The sequence below is a fragment of the Peromyscus eremicus genome, chromosome 3 (assembly GCF_949786415.1).
Source record: "Peromyscus eremicus chromosome 3, PerEre_H2_v1, whole genome shotgun sequence".
In the NCBI taxonomy this organism is placed as follows: Eukaryota; Metazoa; Chordata; class Mammalia; order Rodentia; family Cricetidae; genus Peromyscus; species Peromyscus eremicus.
In genome coordinates this window covers 153,445,938-153,466,571 of record NC_081418.1, presented here as the reverse complement: position 1 = coordinate 153,466,571, position 20,634 = coordinate 153,445,938, and the positions used below count along the sequence as shown (strand labels likewise).

Below are 20,634 nucleotides of genomic sequence, written 5' to 3'. Positions count from 1 at the left end.
TGCAGCACCGATCTCACCTGGGAGTCTCTGTGATGAAATAACTTTCTCTTCCCCTGTCCTCAGCACTCTCCCCTAGAGATACCCCTTCTAGCTCTTCATTTGGTAACATCTTTTTGTTCTCTGATCTGAAGCAGAATTGCTGCATGCTTGTGTGTGCGCGCCTGTGTTTGTATGTGTGTGCGTGCACACCTGTGTGTGTGTGTGAGAGAGAGAGAGAGAGCAAGAGAGAGACACTTGTCTGTGTGTGTGTGTGTGTGTGTGTGTGTGAGAGAGAGAGAGAGAGAGAGAGAGAGAGAGAGATCCAGTGAGAGAGACACTTCTGTGTGTGTGAGAGAGAGAGCAAGAAAGACACTTCTGTGTGTGTCTCTGTGTGTGTCTGTCTGTGTGTGTGTGTGTGTGTGTGTGTGTGTGTGTGAGAGAGAGAGAGAGAGAGAGAGAGAGAGAGAGAGAGAGAGAGAGAGAGAGAGAGACTCAGCACCTGCTAGGAGGGTCCGCCACAGGCAGGAAGGTAACAGTCAGGAGGCTCTTTCGCTTTCTCTTTCAGTTGTACATCGGGTGCTAATTAGGGTAAATTGTCAGCCTTGTTTGCATCATGCTAACATCTGCTCCCCAGGAGCTGGACACAGGTAAGTGCTAATTTTGTAGATAGGGCCAGGAAAGGGGGGGGGGGGAGTGACTCTCAGGCCTTGTCACAGTCCGAGTGAAAACCAACAGTCTATGTGTGAAATAAAAATCAATGGGCCCCATATACCCGTGACCTTTCCCATCTAGGTAAATAAGCCTCCTGCACAGATTACAGAGGAAATAGTGCACACATTTTTGATGTCTCTTCCCTTGTGCTGAACACTATACTAAATCCATCCCTGAACTCACAATTATTATGGTTTGCGTGTGAAATGTCCCCACAGGCTCGTGCGTTGGTCCCCGGCTGGTGGTGTGGATGTGGGGTCTACCTAGAGCCAGGGAGCAGGAGGGCAGGCAGGACTTGAGTCCCGACCCAGCCCCAGTTCCAGGGAAAGCCCTCTGCTTCCAGGCTGCCTCCACCACAGATCAAGCGGTTCCTGCTGCCCTGCCCTCCTGGCTGTTCAACAATGTGAATGGTTTGGGAACAGAGACAAAGGATCCTTCATATGGGTCTCTCAGTCAGGAACTGTGAGAAAAACCCCTGACTAATTAACAATGTATCTCGACTGTGAAACTTTATCTTATGTTTTAATATAGAGAGGTAAGATGGATAGTTGGTGTGGAATCTTTTTTATTAAAAAAAAAACTTTATTCTTTTATTTTGTGTGCGTTTGGGGTAGGGGCAGAATGGGCCATGGCACCACTGTGAAACTCAAGAGGGCAACTTCTGGGAGTAGGTTACCTCCTATGCTGTAGGTCCCAGGAATCAAACTTGGGCTGAAGGCTTGTTGGCACATTTACCTGTGGAGCCGTCTCGCCAGCCGTGGGTCTCTTTGTAGCATTTATCACCACCTGGAAAACAAGGTTGGCCCTCACTTTCTCCGTAAACAGAGTGGCACGAGCTGTGTGTGGACTCAGTATGTGACTGTGGGGACCACAAGAGGGACAGCTCTGTGTGTAAGAGACTTACTACCCTTCCAGAGAGAGTTTGGTTCCCGACAGCTCACGACCCCCTTAACTCCACCTCCAGGGGATCTGATGGTGTCTGGGCACTGCTCACACAGGCATGCAGTGATGCTATCAGGCTGAGTCTGTACAGACCACCTTAGGTATGGATCTGTAGGAAAGTCTCCAGGGAACACCCCAACAACTTATAATGAGGTTTCCATGGCCCGTTTAGTGTTTCGTTCTAACTATAATGAGGCTTAGTATATTATGTTGTTATTTTCAGTTTATAACTGAGAATGGAAATCTGGATTCCTTCCCATGGGTCCTCACTGGATCCTGCTGCCTTTTGGTACCCAGGGAACACGCAGGCATTTGGACGATGGAACAATTATTTACAGTTTTAATTTTCTTTGCGATGTTGTTAGTCACTAGTCCTCTACATGAGGCCGTCTCAGTGATATGCGTTTATTCTTAATTACAGCCCGGGGAAGCAGAAGTAACACAGTGCACTGCCACTGTTATTCTGCACAATGTTGGCTCAGCCTCACAAGAAGTGTGGAACACAAAACTGTGTATTATAGATGTCTGTAGGGTATCAGCTAAGGAAATGGAGGATTAAAAAAATCTAAACCAGTCTGGGCTACATAGTGAGACCCTGTCTGAAAAACAAAACAAAACACACAGACAAACTAAAAACTAAGTAACTAATCAGAGCCGAGGCTATAAGGCAGCAGGAAAGTACTTGACTAGCCTGTGTGAAGGTGTAAGTTCAATCCTTAGCATCCAAACGTGAAATGAATAACGAAAAACAGACAATGCTTTGTAAGGAAATCCAGTTTCTGAGATAGAATTGTATCAGACAATCTGCTGTAATTTCTGAAATAATGAACTTTTAAACAAATAAATTGGCTGTAAAATGTAAAAGAAGGGGCCAGCAAGATGGCTCAGCAGGTAAAGGTGCTTGCTGCCAAGCCTGATGTCCTGATCTCCATCACCAGGACCCATCTGGTAAAAGAACTTACTCCTGCAAGTTGTCCTCTGACGTGTACACAAACACACACACACACACACACACACATACACACACACACACAAGCACACACGCACTCACACGCCATAAAAAGGTATATTTAATCATACTTTTGAAGTCTGGACAAATCTTTTTTTGGGGGGTGGGTTCAAGATAGGGTTTCTCTGTGTAGCTTTACACCCTTCCTGGAACTCACTCTGTAGCCCAGGCGGGCCTCGAACTCCCGGAGATCCGCCTGGCTCTGCCTCCTGAGTGCTGGGATTAAAGGCATGCGCCACCACCACCCAGCCAAATCTTTTTTTAAAAGTGAGTTAATAATACATTATTTTTAACAAAGAATTACTGAAGGCAGAAAAGAAATTCTAACTGACTTGAAAGCTCCCAGCGTGCTTCACTCTGGTGTGGCTTGGCAGGCTGGGAGGCTGGGACGGGATTTGTGACATTCTGAATTTGGCATTCAGTGACTGCTGTTACAAAAGGCTGAGCTCTTGCCTAACACACCCTCCTTCCTTTGTCCTGCCCTCAGCTTCTTCAGCTGCACCAGTAACACTGACCAGAACATGCTGCCACCGGGCACCACATGTGGACCAGCTCGGGTCTGCAGTGAGAGCTGAAGCTGGACTCTGCTCCCTCTCTGCTCCTGCCCTCAAAGCACATCTGTCTTTGGCATTACAGAAACATAAAACAATCATTTGCATTCTATTAATGTGGTGTCTGGAAAGTGTCCAGAGGCAAATGTGTGTGTGTGTGTGTGTGTGTGTGTGTGTGTGTGTGTGTGTGTGTGTATTACTACTAGACTATAAAATACTTAGAGATAAGATCTAATTGATATCATAAAACAACCATCTGACTTGAATTGGGTTTTATGATTGCCCCAAAGGTTGGTAGGTGGAATCCCTCACACTGTCACAGAGGCCTCTGGTGCTGCTCAGAACATGCTGCTTTTGTAATTACTTCAGGGGGTCAAATGATTTAACCTTTCTCTACCCTCAAACCACTCAGCACACATCTTCTCATTACAACCTTCACCAATATGAGAGACGTCCTCAGGATTGCCAGGCCGCTGGCCCACCAGAGGGGTGCAGTGGTATGTGTGCAATCACAGAGGATGCCAAGAGTACGGCTACTTTCCATTTTATTAACACAAAGGAATTGCAGCTTAAGTTGAGTGTGTGGAAAGACAGCTCACAGTTAAGAGCAGAGGACCAGAACTTGGTTCCCAGCACCCACACTGGATGACTCACAACCAGCTGTAACTCCAGGACTATGGGGTCTGATAACCTCTTCTGGCCTCTGTGGGCACATGCATGTGAGTGCACACACACACACACACACACACACACACACACACACACACACACACAAAGAAAAAGATGTAAAGACTTGAAGATACCCTGGAATCCTTTCCTTTCTCTCTGCCCATTCAGGGCTCACACGCTTAACAGAGACCTCACAATTTAGCCTGATATGATGATTGAAGAAGACATTACTGTGGCCCATGAGGAATGTAAAAACTTGTTGAGAAGAGAGCATCCCTCTAGAGCAGTGGTTCTCAACCTTCCTAATGCTGCAACCCTTTAATACAGTTCCTCGTGTTGTGGTGGGGTCGTGATCCACAGGTTGAGAACCACTGCTGTAGCGTAAGGAGTGTAGAAACCATCAGTGTCTGTCTATGTCTCTCAATAACTGTATTCTACAAAAGTTCACTGTATAGCGAAATCATCATTAACGGAAACCGCTTTCAAATTTTGCCACTTGGCATTTCCCTCCTTATCCATCTGTCTTCATGGTGGTCCAGCCTGGCATCTGACCAGCTTCAAGTTAACTTGCAGACTTGTCTCTGTTCATTGTAGTTTACAGAAATGGCGTTCCCATGATTGACAGGAAAGGCAGACTGGCTCACCACATGAACGGACCCACCCATGGCTCCCCACTGATAGGGAGTTGTTTGTCCATGGAGCAGAAAATGTGTTTTTGTGCAGAACAATGGTTCTCAACCTGTGGGTCACGACGCCTCCATGGATCAAACAATCCTTTCACGGGGGTCCCAGATCAGATATTTACATTACAATTCATAAGAGTAGCAAAATTATTAGTTCTGAAGTAACAACAAATGTAATTTTATGGTTGGGGTCACCACAATACAAGATACTGTATTAAAGAGTTGCAGCATTAGGAGGGCTGAGAACCACTGCTCTAGGGAGTTTGTGTGAGGTATGATGTTAGTCAGGATGAAGGGCTCGTGTGTGTGTGTGTGTGTGTGTGTGTGTGTGTGTGTGTGTGTGTGCGCGCGCGCGTGTGCGTGTGCGTGTGTGTGTGTGTGTGTGTGTGTGTGTGTGTGTGTGTGTGTAAGAACCATCGATTTCTGGGAACAGCCTGTGCCTACCCCACAGTGTACTTTCCCACTTGCCAGTAGATGAACAGGAGAAGACTTCTGTCCACTGTGCTATAGCACCTTCAAAAAACCCATGAAATAAGAAACTCATCAACTCTGTGACTCAGAGGAGTGGAGTTTAGGAAGATAACACGCTTTCAAGAGTAATTTTTTAAAAGGGAGTAAGCGAGACTGAAATGCCTGGGAAAATCAGTTACTACTCAGTTGAAAAACACTGTATGTCTCTGCTTGCAGGATTTCTTCTGAAACAAAGCTGTTACCCTCCCCAGGTGGCAAGTATATTTAGAAATATCCAGCTAGCAAAATCCTCCTGAGCTTAAAGATTACCTTGTTTCCAAGGATAATACCTGAGTAAAGCTGTCAGTCGTCATGGTTACCGCCATCACTCAGCAATGGTCAGATGTGTGGCGTGGTCATCCATGCTTAGGGCAGGATGCTCACCAATTAGCCAGGAAATGAGGCCTCAGAGTTCTAGAATATGTAAAATAGCCTACTGCTGAGTGAGCGTCATCATGCCCAGAGTACCCTTGACCATCTTTCCTAAGGTCTGTGTAGGATGTGTCTTAACCCTTGACCACAGCTAACAGAAATTGGAGTTAGCTGGCTTGTTGCCCTGGCTAAGAAGTGACTGCTTTTAGAGACAGAAAAATTCTCATGAAAATAGATGCCCTTAAAGAGATAAACCAAGGTTTTAGTTTCTACTATAATTCTCCCATAACTTGAAATAAATAATTCTAAAATAGGTTTAAGTGAAAACCTCAGAGGTTTTCATATACCCACTGTTCTTGTTTCCTAAATAATTGCTTAGTTTCTATTTGTGAACCTAAATATTCGAGAAAGTGGAAATGAGCTATCCTGTGCTGGTCGGCCCACCTGGATACATCACTAGAAAGATGTTATGATTTTCCCAAAGGGCTATCTTGAATGTTGAGGGGCTTTCCCAGGGAGCCTATTTCTGTTCACCTCCACATTACCCCAGGCAATGACAGAGCAAAGGAATGCCTCAATTGTCTAGCTTGGTGAGCTGAACTTATTGGGGTTACTTGCAGGAGCATGACTAAGGGGTTACTCATAGGAATGTGGTGAGGGGTTACTTACAGGAGTGTTGGTGAGGGTGACAAGGACATTACAGTCTGTCAATTGCTCCTCTACTATGTCAAAGAAAATGTCCACATTCCCTTTTTCTTTAGTTATTAAATCACTTATTTTTATTAGTTCTTTGAGAATTTCCTATAGTGAGTTGAGCTTTGACTATATTTACTCCTCCCAGATTCATTTCCACTTCCCTACCCATTCAACTTTGGTGTCTCTTCCCCCTCCACCCACCCATCCAGTCCAGTTTGTGCTGTGGCGATATCCATGGAAGTCTGGCCTTGTGTTGGGGGATGTCAGCTTACCAGTTGTAATGTTCTTGGAGGAAGCTGACTTTCCCTGTCTGTTGTTTGCACTTAATCTCCTGCTTCTTCAGCCAGCAAATGCAACTCCATAGTTACCTGCCTCTCTGGCAGTGGCCCAGCGGCTCAGGCTGCAGCTTTGCAGGAATTCTGTTGCCTCAGGCACTGGCTCTGCAGAAGCCGCTAAAGGTAGCTTTAACTAAATCTCTATCTATAAATAAAACTCGAGATTCCAAGGCTGGGGTGAAAACCTGCTAGCTCAGAGAGGTTGAGTAGCAACTAACCTTCCCTCCTTGCTGGCATCTCCCAAAGAGTGCATCCTTTCTGTTCTGCCAAGCAAACAAACAAACAAACAAATAAACCCTTGCCACTCCAAATCCTTCCCTACTACTTCTGGTGTGTCTATCTCTTTCAGATGCCCTTTGATGCTCTACGATCACCTTCTGTTAACTAGGTGATAGCTCAGCTTCCTGACCCAAGGTTAATTTTATTTATTTGCAAATGCAAACTCGTTCAAAGTGTGATCAAGTATTGCCAACACCTGTCTCAGCAGTTATCCATTGCCAATAGTGCCACAGCTATGGGTGAGACTTCTTGTCTAGCTCCCCTCTCCACGAAGGATTTTGTTTTGGCTTGAGCATGCAGGGGACTTGTGTATACTGTCCTAACCATTGTGAGTTCACATGTCCAGCTGTCCTGTTACACCCAGACGACACTGTTCCCTTGCATTTATTCACTACCTCTGATTCTCAGTTTTTCACCCCTTCTTCTGTGACTGTCCCTGAGCCTTTGGAGGAGGGGCACAGTGTAGATGTTTCATTTCAGGCTGAGCATTCCAGTCTCTTATCTTTGCACCTTGGCCAGTTATATGGGTTAATCACCATCTACAGCAAATAGAAGCCTTTCAGATGAGGCTTGAGGGATGCATTAATACATGGGCATACAGTAAGTCATCAGGGGTCAGTTTAATAGTATGTCCATTCAGCAGAATAATAGTAGTAGGTTCTCTCTTAGGGCCTATGATCTGTCTATCCCAGCAATGGTGCCAGGTATGGGCTTCATCTTATGCAGCAGGACTCAAATCCAATCAGAAAGTGGTTGGTTACTCCCATGTTCATGCCACTATTACACCAATGGTCAGTCTTATCAGGCCAGTCATTACTATAGTTTGTAGGGTTCATAGCTAGGTAAGATTAATGATTACTTTTCTCCTCTGGTAGCATGCATAGATCCCTCCAACACTACAAAGTTACCAATAGAGGTGAAACTTGCAGGTTAGTAGCAGCATAACTCCATGTTCTGTGACCCAAATATGCGGTATCTTTAGCAATAGAGCCTCACTGTCAAGTTCTGGAAGGTAAGCAATAGCATAACTTATAACATTTGGGGGCCCACAGGACCTCACTGGACAAAAACTTCTTTTCCATTCTTATTTTTGCCTTATTCCTTTATTTTTAGATGGGGTCTCTAATCCATGCTGGCCTCAAGCTTCCTATGAAGCTGAGGATGACTTGGACTGGCTCTTTCTGTCTCTACATCCTGAATTCTAGGATCACACTTGGTTTATGTAGTGCTGGAGATCATATCCAGGGCCTCATGTGTGCTACATAAGCACTCTACCAACCAAACTACATCCTACCTCATTCAAACATTCTTTGCTAGTCTCTTAAATTAAACAATAGGCAGGATGGACATACATGCTAAATTCACCCTTTTCTAGTAAAACATGAAATTTTATGGAAAAGTAGTACAAAAATATGAGTATTCATGAATAAAAGACATCCTGGTTTTTATATCAAAGCCAATTTTTAAAATTTAATGTTTTTTGTGTGTATGTATTTGCCTATATATATGGATATGTACCACATGCATGCTTCGTGCCTGAGGTCAGAAGGCATCAGACCCCCTGAAACTGGAGCTGTGAGTAACTGTGAACCACCATGTAGGTTCTGGGAATTGAATCTGGGTCCTCTGCAAGAGCAACAAGTGCTCTTAACTGCTGAGTCACCTCTCCTACGCTAAAAATGTCCTTTAAAAAGGATTTATTATTTTATGTGTATGAGTGCTTTGTCTGCACTATGTGCATGTCTGGTGCCTGCAGAGGTCAGAAGTGGGTGCTGGATTCCCTGAGACTAGAGTAACAGGTCATGAGTTGCCATGGGGGTGTTGAGAATTGAACCTGGGTCCTCTACAAGAGCAACAAGTGCTCTTAACTGTAGGGGCAACTCTCCAGCTCCTTAAAATGTATTTGTAATGAAGATTGGCCTAATTAAGATCTTTAGCTAAATTAATGGTAGCAACAATAATTACATTCTGAAGTGACATTTATTTTTGTCACTGAATTTCTGGATGTGTGCTTTTTGTTGATGCTAAAATCACTCATGCTGGGGGAAAATCATATTGGCTTAAAACCTGATGAAAAGAGGTGAGTAGGCACCAAAGTCTTAGTGGAGATTTTTGAATGTACCTTTAGCAAAGGTAACTTTAATAAAGATGACCTCCCTTTCTCCAGCTGATGCTGATGATGCAGATCAGGGAGTTCTTATGTCATAGGGTTTGTGAAGGGTAATCTTGCCTCCCTGACTGAACCTAGACTCACCATGGAAGCAAACCTCTGGGCATGTCTGTGAGGGATATCTGGATTGATCTGAGGTGGAAAGACCCACCTTATGTGTGGACAGTATCATTATAAGCTTGGATCCCTGACTGAATAAAAAGGAGAAAGTGAGGAGCTAGAAAGATGGCTCAGTGGTTGAATGTGTACTGCTCTTTCAGCAGACCTGAGTTTGATTCCCATTGCTCATGTCAAGCAGCTTACAGACTGTAGCTTGAACTCCAGGGGCTCTGACACTTTCTGACCTCCTTGGGCACCCACACATGTGTGCATATACCCATAGAGACATACCTATGGTTAAAAATAATTCTTTAAAAAAATTTAAAAAGAAAATGAGCTGAACACAAGCATCCATCCTCTCTGCTCCTTGGCTGTGGATGCAGTGAGACCAGACACCACCTGCTGCTGCCACCACGGCGTCTCCAGCATGGTGGGCTGTGGCTGGAACCGTGAGCCTGCCACCACTACTTCTCCAGCATGGTGGGCTGTGGCTGGAACTGGGAGCCTATCACTGCTACTTCTCCAGCATGGTGGGCTATGGCTGGAACCATGAGCCTATCACTGCTACTTCTCCAGCATTGTGGGCTGTGGCTGGAACTGGGAGCCAGAACAAACCCTTCTTTCCTAAAAGATTTTATTTCAGGTGCTTTGTAGTAACATCAGGAAAAGTAACTAACTTTTCCTGTCTGTGGAACAGAAAGCCTGGAATATTTTTTGGAATGTCAGTTATTAGCTCAAGCCACATCCAGAATCTGGGAACCTCTTCAACAGCAGTCAAATTCACTACATTAAATGTACCTGTATATTTTCTAAAGTTTTATACAAACAAAACGAAACCAAAAGAAGCTATTATTCAACAGCAAACAGATACACAAGTTACATTACTAATGCCCCAGAGAGTCCTTCGCATTATCACCATTAATTACTCCCAATAATTATCTATTATATTATGTAGACACATCATTCTTGTTAAGGTCAGCTCCTGGAAAGGAATGTTTCCTAAATGCTGTGGATATCACTCTGTATAAATAAAATGCTGATTGGCCAGTGGCCAGGCAGGAAGTATAGGCGGGACAAGCAGAGAATTCTGGGAAGTGGAAGGCTGAGGCAGAGAGACACTGCCAGCTGCCGCCATGACAAGCAGCATGTGAAGATGCTGGTAAGCCACGAGCCATGTGGCAAGGTATAGATTTATAGAAATGGGTTAATTTAAGATATAAGAACAGTTAGCAAGAAGCCTGCCACGGCCATACAGTTTGTAAGCAATATAAGTCTCTGTGTTTACTTGGTTGGGTCTGAGTGGCTGTGGGACTGGCGGGTGAGAGAGATTTGTCCTGACTGTGGGCCAGGCAGGAAAACTCCAGCTACACCTAAATTATGCTAATAGTTACTGGGATTCGTCTTCAAGTAGGAGTCTCCTTGTTAAGCTACATGGGTCTTAACACCTACCTGGAAGGAGAGATTGCCGTTTGGGTTATTAATAAGGAAAAGGCAGCTGCTATAGGGTTCCAGAGGGCTCATCCCTGAGCCCCTGTAGCTACTGTAGGTCAGGTGCTGCTGGCTCCAGAAGAGCCTGGTTGGCTCTCCAGGCCAGGATGCTGGTTCTGCAAGGTCTTGTGTTGTTGTGAAGACTTTCTTCTTTTCCACTGGGTCCCTCAGGTCCCACAGTTGTGGGCCTTTCCCTGTTACTTTTATACCCGATTTCCTTCAGGACTGTTATCTGCATTGGTCCCTTTCCCCTCTTCCTCCCCCTCCATCCACCCTCCTGTCCACTTAATATGGGCACACTCCGTTCACCATTCTAGAAAAATCAGTCAGTAACACTCTCATTTCTGCTCTCTTCATTTATTTATTTTGGTTTTTCAAGACAGGGTTTCTCTGTGTAGCTTTGGTGCCTGTCCTAGATCTCGGCCTCGAACTCACAGAGACACACCTGGCTCTGCCTCCCGAGTGCTGGGATTAAAGGCATCACTGACGCCTGGCACAATAGCCTTTTTTAAAGAAATTTTTGTTGTGGAGGGAACTGGACATCAAAGGGTCTACACATAGCATTCAACACAAAAACCCTGCTGTAGGTCATCTCTCCACTCATCCCTGTGCATTATTTTCTCACCTGAATCTCATTAGCCCTGTGATATTTTTAGTCATCAAAATTATCACTGTTATTTAAAACTCAGGAAACAGGTTGAGGATAGTCAACTAAAATAGATACCATAAGGTTTAAAAAAAAAAAAAAGTAAGGAGGGAAAGGGCAGGACAGAGCCCCTGATGCCAGAGAACAGCACCCCTGGGACAGAGCCCCTGACACCAGGGAACAGCACCCCTGGGGCAGGGATGACTCTTCTTTGGATGACATGGCTAGGGTAGCCCCATTGTCTCAGCTCAGCAGGCATGGCTCCATAGAGTGAAGTGCCCTGTGGTGCCCTGTGTAATGGTGCTGTGGGCTAGGGAAAATGGAGTGGACACTGGGTATCCACTTACTGCAACTGGCCCTTTTAAAGAGCTCTCCTACTGAGTGGGGAGAAGAAATGATATTCATTCTGGGTAATATGTTCAAAGTGTATCTGTTTACCCAGGAGAAAAAGTCTGAGTGGAGTGTGCAGAGAGGTGGCCAGAGCTGGGCCTTCACTTAGAGCAACAAAACCAGAGGTGGAAACAGTATTCTGTGTGTGTGTCCCCCCGCCACTTATACACAGCCCAAGTACACACACACATACACAATTCCCAGCAGCCTCAAGGGAGTTGGGACTGGGGACTTAGAAGGGGGTGGAAAAGCTAGATTATCCATGATGTAAGGATGAACCACAAAGCTTGGTTTATTAGAAGTGTCAGGTTTAGATGGGAAGGGGGGTTCATACCCGAAATCCCAGCACTTGGAAGCAGCGGGACCTTGAGTTTAAGGCCAGCCTAGGCTATGGACCCTAGAAAAGGCCAGATGGCTCAGTGCATAAAGGCACTTAGAATCCCAATGACCTCCGTTTGATCACTGGGACCCACGTGGTAGGAGAGTATCAATTCCTGCAAGTCGACTTCTGACTTCCACACAGGTGCCATGCTATGAACATGGCCCTAGCTAAGAAGTATTCTAGAAAACAGGACAACCAGATAGGTTTAAATTAGAGTGAGTGGCAGGGAACATTTCTGGCTTAGAAATATTGGATGGCTGGTGGGAAGGTATAGATCTGGGAAACTAGGTCAACAAACCCAAGGGACCAATAAGGAGCTCTCTACAGAAGCCGAGGGACAAGAGGAGTAAGGAAAAGGAAAAGCTGGGGATTCTTGAGCCCCAGATTCTGCTTACGTCCCCAGTTTTCTGGCCTTAGAGCCCCATAGTCCCTCTGGAGCCACTAATGCTTCCAGCAAGTTGGTGTTCATATCCTAGCCCACACTCACACCCATGGCCTTGGTCAATGTATAAACAATGGCTATGATACTGCATCATGGGTGGCAAGCGTACCTACAGTATCCTCTGCCAAGGGGTGACCAGCGATCCATCCTCTCTGCCTTTTGAGTTTAGATGTTCTTGTGTTCTGTCTCAGCTAACAGCCTATCACTGTGACAGTCTGCTTTGGACAATCACCCAGTTCCCTGTCCACATTCTCCCGTCCTCCTCTTACTGGACCCAAACTTTAGGCCTCAGATCTGAGCCACTTTGTGCCTGAAGCCAGCATAGTTTTGACTTAGAGAACTGGGTGCTAACTGCTGTCTGCCCCTCACTCAGAGGCTTTCTCTTGTGACACAGGCAGTGAGCTTTACTATTACAACTGGGAAGCAGAATCAGCACCCTTGGCTCTTCTGGCAGCCTGTGCTCACACTGGGTGCTCAAGGATATCCTTGACATCCTTATCAGGATATAGTGCTGTCTGTTTGGGTGCCCACTTCCCTGGCCCCTGACAGCTGGCTAAGCACAGGCTACATCTTGGAAGTCTGCAAAAGCACAAACCTGTGCTGCTTAAGCAGGAAGGGTGGGCCCCTGCAGTCCTTTCAAATAAGTACCTGCTTGAGAACTGAGGAGACTGGGGCCAGAGAAGGAAAAGTGGTGTGCTCAGCATCAGCTAGCAGGTGAAGAGAGAACAGCCCATGCCTGGAGACATCAGGTTGTCTGCTGTACTCAACTACCTGGACCCCTCACAGAAGCTTCATTTTGACCTCAAGAAGGCACCAATCATTCTGGAAGATTCATACCATCATACACATGGCTCATTTGTGCATCTAAGCATAACTACTGATTTACCAGGACAGAGCAACTGCATGTGGGTCAGTCAATATGGTGTGGTACAAGAACCTTCTATGCTGACATGGTCCTGAGCAGCCCTTGACTGAAAAGGGGCCATCACCAAGAAAACTCTTGGCTATTGCATAAAAGAACATACCAAGACTAGTGTTCAACATTTAATTCCATACCAGGAACAAGGGCTTGGCCAAAGGAGACTTCAGTACAATACGGGCCATGTGATGGTAGGTGGTTCTAGATCACCTCCAACAGCAATGTGACACCAGGGGAAGAAAGCTAATGGTGTAAGTGGAAATGTAATGTCAGACACTGAGCTTCCACAGTCCCAGCACACGCACCTGAGGCCCACGGGGACTCCCCAGTAAACCAAGACAGGGTCCATTTCTGTGCTATTCAAACAGAACTTTAAAAATGAAACACACTATCCTAATGTTCTTAGTTCGAACTTAAAACTGAACATAGGAAACAGATCATTTTTTAGGAAAAAACTGGTATGTTTTCCTTAGAGAAATTTACATGAGAAAGGCAGGGAGGTGTCTAGAATGGAATTTTGTTAGAAAATGCAGCACACAGGGAAGGAAATGCCGTAATATACAAAGTTTAATGAGTAAAATATATTTAGTTTCAATGGTGGGGAAGAGATACATGGATGGCTGCCAGCCAGACCCACACACTCAGTATTCTTCCCCTTCCTCTGCCTCTGCTTCCACAGAATCGACGCCCACCTCTTCATAATCCTTCTCCAGTGCTGCCAGGTCCTCCCGGGCCTCTGAGAACTCCCCTTCCTCCATGCCTTCTCCCACGTACCAGTGCACAAAGGCCCGCTTGGCGTACATGAGGTCAAACTTGTGGTCCAGGCGGGCCCAAGCCTCTGCGATGGCAGTGGTATTGCTCAGCATGCACACGGCCCTCTGCACCTTGGCCAGGTCTCCCCCAGGGACCACGGTGGGGGGCTGGTAGTTAATACCCACCTGCCAGAGGAGAAAATATGAGAGTTCACTAGAAATCGGGAACTGTGGGCCCAGCTTAAACTGCAAATACTCATACTTTTGGGAATGAATAATCACCTACACCAAGCAACATGTGTAGCAATTTTAAAGTATTTACTTGAACTACCAATGACCAAACTGGAAACATACAGTACAAAGGAAAAGAAACCAAACTGAAATCTTTGTATTAATGTGTAGAAAACCCCTATGTAGCAGTGAACTCTAGCGAGAACTCGTTGCAGTTGTAGGATGATAAACCCTAGGAATGTGCTAGGGTGGTAACCTTTTCTCACCCTGATGAACAGACAGACAGTTGTTAGTAGCAGCTAGGAACACAATCAGACTGGAGCAGGGAACAGGCAAGGGCAGAGATACAATGAGTCCTCCCCTGATCAAGAAGTACATTCCTACTTTAAGATGGAACATGTATCCTTTGCGCCTGTGCTAGCCTATCAACCAACATCACCCATATAAGAAGCATAATATACCTTGAATATGCAGACTGCCTCTTGTTTTATAAGGATGAAAAGCTTTGGGGATATAGTTCAGCTTCGTTATCCACCATGAAGGTATAATTCCAGCTTTGCATAGTTTTAATATTTTGCTACTTTTTAAAAATAACTTAAAAGTTATAAAAATTATTTCCAAAGCCCAGGCTGGCTTCAAACTCACTATATAGCCAAGGACACTCTCTAGTATTGGGATCATTGGCATGTGCCACCATGAATGCCAAGCTAAAACTTAATTTTTAAACATGGAAACTAGTGTAGCCCAACTAAATCGTTGTAGAAGACTGTGATAAAGCACAGTGATGCCGACAAAAAGGAACCCAGGACAAAGAGACTAAGAGGGTGCATCTGGTGTTGCAGACTCTGTAGGGACAGCCAACTTCTAACATACTTCCTCACAGGCCAGCTCTTTACTGCAGAACCACAGGGTCATCTGGGAGGAAAACTGGGCAAGGCACAGCATTCCCAGCACCTGCCAACAAACACTCCCTCCCTTGGAAGTCCTCACCTTCTCCATGTCTCAGAGACTGAGAAAAATTCATTAGTCTGCTAATAAAGGATACTCAGCATGGTATTGTGTTAAGTCACTTAGCAACTTAATTACTATACATGCTTTCTTTGGAGTCTGACATGGAAAGGGGAATTCTTGCCCAAAGCTATGGCCCTGAGGCAGGAGTTGTTGCTTGCTGGCAGATAAAATTGTCACAGGCCCCAATCCTACCTTAAATCCAGTTGGGCACCAATCCACAAATTGGATGGTGCGCTTTGTCTTGATGGTAGCAATAGCCGCATTGACATCTTTTGGGACCACATCCCCTCTGTACAACATGCAGCAGGCCATGTATTTGCCATGGCGAGGGTCACACTTAACCATCTGATTTGCTGGCTCAAAGCAAGCATTGGTGATTTCTGCCACTGACAGCTGCTCATGGTATGCCTTCTCAGCTGAGATGACTGGGGCATAGGTTGCCAGTGGGAAGTGGATGCGAGGGTATGGCACCAGGTTGGTCTGGAATTCTGTTAAGTCCACATTCAGGGCCCCATCAAACCTCAAGGAGGCTGTGATGGATGACACGATCTGCCCAATCAGACGATTGAGGTTGGTATACGTGGGACGTTCAATATCCAGGTTGCGCCGACAGATGTCATAGATGGCTTCATTATCTACCATGAAAGCACAGTCGGAATGTTCCAGTGTCGTGTGTGTGGTCAGGATGGAGTTGTATGGCTCCACAACGGCTGTGGAAACCTGTGGGGCTGGGTAAATAGCAAATTCCAGCTTGGACTTCTTGCCATAGTCCACTGAAAGCCGTTCCATAAGCAGAGATGCAAACCCAGATCCTGTGCCACCTCCAAAGCTGTGGAAGATGAGGAAGCCCTGCAGTCCTGTGCACAGATCTGCCTATTGAAAAACCAGAGGATGTAAGCCAGTTCCTACAAAGCCATGCCTCAACCTCCAAACCCCACATTCAAGACTTCTATTTCCGCAAACTGATGCAAATTCAGAACATCTACAACATGCACGCTGCACTTCGAACAACACAACGAAGACCCATGGATGCATCAAAGCAGAGGCTGTGTAGTAAAGTATTTTGATAACTCATAATAGATTCTTGATTCTAACAGTTTTGGTAAAATGACCATACCCCCACCACCAACAGTGACTCTCTTGACCAGGATAACCACATGAAGCCTCCTCTGCAATCCTCTTACCAGTTTTCGGATCCGGTCCAGGACCAGGTCAACAATTTCCTTGCCAATGGTATAATGACCTCTGGCATAATTATTGGCTGCATCCTCCTTCCCAGTGATCAGCTGTTCTGGGTGGAAAAGTTGCCTGTAGGTTCCGGTACGCACTTCATCTAGAGAGACCATATACCCCGTGAGTCTTTTGGGCAAAGGATATTCAATTCCACTGTGCACATGTGTCAACAGCATCTCCTAGTTTTTGATTATATGTAAACCATATACAACCCTTTCAGTTTCTCACCCAACAGTCACAAGCACACATTTGTGTAGCTTATCTACTCTGCAGAGATTTCAGTGGCTTTTCCTGACACTCCCATTCTCCCAGGAGAGCCTCTACCCAGAGCCTAGGCACCTACCGACCACAGTGGGCTCCAGGTCCACAAACACTGCTCTGGGCACATGCTTGCCAGCTCCGGTTTCACTGAAGAACGTGTTGAATGAATCATCCCCGCCACCAATGGTTTTGTCGCTCGGCATCTGCCCGTCAGGCTGAATACCATGTTCAAGGCAGTACAGTTCCCAGCAGGCATTGCCAATCTGGACACCTGCCTGCCCCACGTGGATAGAAATACACTCACGCTGGAAAGCAGAACAGACATGACATTCATTCACTTCAAACTGTATGACATGCAAACATAGTTTTGTGTAGTGCCACAACGTCTATTTTCAAACTTTACTTACAACAATGCTCAGGCATGCCTTTTATCTCTATTAAACTGACTGCCACCAGGTATAGTTGCACAGGCCCATAATCCCAGTACTCAGAAGGAAAAATTAGGTAGAGTTCAAGTCCAAGCCTATCTCAAAACAGACACAGACACTTACACAGAGAAAACAGCTTGGTCTGCTCTGTGGTAGTATTGTGTTCCCCAAAATATTGTGCACCCTAATAAACTTACCTGGGGTCAGAGACAGAACAGCCACTAGATACAAAGGCTAGAAAATGGTGGGACTCACACCTTTAATCCTAGCATTCCAGAGGCAGAAATCCATGTGTTCAAGGATACAGCCAAGCATGGTGACACACGCCTTTAATCCCAGAAAGCGAGCCTTTAATCCCAGGGAGTGATGGTAGAAAGGAAAGATATATAAGGCGTGAAGACCAGGAACTAGAAGCATTTGGCTGGTTAAGCATTTTGGCTGGTTAAGCTTTCAGGCTTCTAGCAGCAGTTCAGCTGAGACCCATTCTGGATGAGGACTCAGAGGCCTCCAGTCTGAGGAAACAAGACCAGCTGAGGATCCGGTGAGGTGAGATAGCTGTGGCTTGTTCTGGTTCTCTGATCTTCCAGTTCACCCCAACACCTGGCTCAGGTTTGATTTTATTAATAAGAACTTCTAAGATTCATGCTACCCTATTTTGATATAGTTTCACTAACCCTGCTGGCCTCAAACTAGAGGCAATCCTTTTGCCTCAGCCTCTCAAGTGCTAGGATTACAGATGTAAGCAGCCATCACACCAAGCTAACCATTCTATTAAGTAGCAGTTAGCCCCAGAGCATAAGTGTTTGCCACTCTCCAAAAATTTTGACGTTTAAGAGCTCATTAGGGATAGTTGAATTCTCTGAAAAAGGTCTATCAGGTTTTAACTGTGGCCCAACTAAAAGACACGACACACTCCAGTAAGGAAAGACAACAGGTCCCAGGTCACCCAGTCCAAGCCCAGGCAATCACTGTCTTCTATCTGCCCATCTAGACCAACCCATTCTCCATCCCATTCTGTGTACCAGGAATCTGACTCATGTACACAACATCTGAGAACCACCACTTCCTGAGTTAATATTCCTCATAAAGATGCCGTCCTGCTTAATGACTTTACTTCCGTTCAGTCTAGGAATGTAACATTCCAGACCCTGAAGGATTGAGATGCTAGTCTATCTTGATTTTTTCTTTATTTAAAACTTTTAAGGCAGGGATTGGCCATTGCCCAGGCTGGGCTGAAAATTGCAATCTTTCTGCCTCAGTACACACAGTGCTAGGATTATAGGCATGTGCTACCATATCCGGCTTATGGTTTCTTTAACCCTATGTTTATAAATTGTAACTTTTTTGTTTCTACCCAAGTCATTTTTAAATGGAGTACCTATTTCATGACAGGACCTAATTACACCGTACAGTAGCCACTTGTTCAATTTTAAACAAGTCATCCCCACAAATATGTAGAGATCAAATGAAATGTGAAGGATGCCGTATCACATGTTCCACATTAGGAGTATGCTATCTGTGGCCCATGTGCCACATATGACCCCAGAGAGCTATGAATGTGGCTATGAACTTTAGTATACTTTTTCTTTGTAAATCATGGGTTCTTGAGCATCATTTTATACATGGTAACACTGTACTGCAATGTCATGCTAAGTGTGTGTATGTTCTTGCTGTTTGTACTCATACATGGCTTCAGTTATAAAACTGGTGGTATGTATCTTCTAGTGTGCTAGCTTTCAAGTGCAGACAGTTGAATTAGTGGCATCAGCAATTACATGTGCTTGTGGTCAACTTAAAAAAATGAAACGGCATTTTTTATCCCAACACTGCAAACAATAGTTAATGCTGTTCAGAGGATGGCAAACTGCTTCATTTGACTCGGTATTTCTACACCTTAGGTAGGCCTCATGGATGCCCCCTGAATTTACAGCTGGCTGCTTTGTGCTGCATTGAAAGTTAGAAAGGCCCAAAACCTTGCTTCCTATTTTCCTGGCAATTTTCTTTTTCTTGTTTTGAGACAGGGTCTCACTATGTTGCTCTGGCTGATTCAAACTCAAAGATACTTTGCCTCCACCTCCCTAGTGCTGGGAATAAATGTATCACTATGCCTAGCGACCAGTTTTCTTAATAAAAGCTAATATAGGGCTGGCGATATGGGTCAGTAACCAAAGGCACTTACTACCAAATTTAACGACCTGTTTTATCTTTGGGACCCACTCAGTGGAAGAAGAGACCAACTCCAGCATGTTGTCTTCTGATCTCCACCAGTCATGTGCACATTCATGCAAATAAGTGAATGTAATACAAAAATGAAGCAAATACAGTCCCTTTTCTAATATTTTAAAAATCCCAGAAAGGCTTCTATGTCTCAAAAATAAATAGACTCCCCCCTTCCCTAAAGAAAAAAAAAACTGCAAAGATTCTTCAATGAAAAGAGATTTTTTTTTAAAGCAACAAAAGGATTCTATTTAATTTACAGGGAAGCTGTGCAAATTTTCAAAGTTTAATTTCGGGGTTGGAGTCCCACGTGACTCCAGTTTGTGTCGAGTTGACAAAAACTAACCAGCAGTGTTTTTGTATGTGCCTTAATTTTTAAATTCTCCTGCCTCGGCGCCTCCACAGTGCCTGGGACTATGGCATGCCACACGACACATCTGAGATCTGCTTTCTACTGGGAACAAATGGTCCCACTTATAAACCATATCGCATGACAAACAGCAGCAGGCACAAAACACACAGGTTCTTTAGGGTGGCAAACATCTGTGATCCCTACAAGCAGACTGACTTAAAATCCCAAACAAAGGCTCTTCCGGCTCAGCAACGTTTACTTTCCCATGGTGAGCATTAGGCTCAGAAAGCTTGGTAGCGTCTAGAATCTTCTAGATCCAATGCCATTGTTTGTTCCTTCAGTCAAGGGCCCTGAGAACTGAAAACACAAAATGAAAGCTCCCTCTCCACAACCTGTCTGCCACCCTCTTTTGCTGTATTTTCTTTAGAATTCTATGAGGCTAGGCTGGCCTCGAACCCTTGCCTTGTGCCCATTTGGTCAGCCTCTGCAGGGCTAGGACTCCAGGGGGGTACTGCATCCCGTGGAGAATCTCGTTCTCGCGAGAACCTGGGCCGGAGTCGCCAGGCTCTGAGCCCTAGCCCTGCCGGGGCCGTGGGCGGGAGGCAGCCTCCCGGCTGCTCGCCCTTGCTCGCCCTCGCAGGACCGCGGGCCCTGAGGAAGCCCCCCACTCTGAGGACATGGCGGTCTCCCTCCCGGGGCCCACCCCGGCCTGGGGCCGCTCTCACCATGCTGCACTCCTGCAGACCACCTCAGCCGCTCCAGCCGTCCCTCAGCACCGCTCCGCAACCGCCTCTCTCGTGCGCTTAACGGTCCAGGGCCGGAAGGTAGGGGTATTTATCGAGCTCTCCTGGATGCTCATTGGTCCAGAGCTCTGTGG

The 20,634-nt window shown here is 45.6% G+C and overlaps 1 protein-coding gene across 1 annotated transcript; it reads right to left on the bottom strand.

The window, feature by feature from the left end:
• Positions 1-13,821: 13,821 nt before the first annotated feature.
• Positions 13,822-20,616, bottom strand: LOC131905513 (tubulin alpha-3 chain). Its single transcript, XM_059256356.1, has 5 exons — positions 20,483-20,616; positions 16,843-17,065; positions 16,451-16,599; positions 15,459-16,139; positions 13,822-14,210 (listed from the first exon to the last, which is right to left on the bottom strand). Exons 1-5 carry the CDS (start codon positions 20,483-20,485, stop codon positions 13,914-13,916), a joined length of 1,353 nt encoding a protein of 450 aa, XP_059112339.1. The 5' UTR covers positions 20,486-20,616; the 3' UTR covers positions 13,822-13,913.
• Between the last annotated feature and the right edge of the window lie 18 nt (positions 20,617-20,634).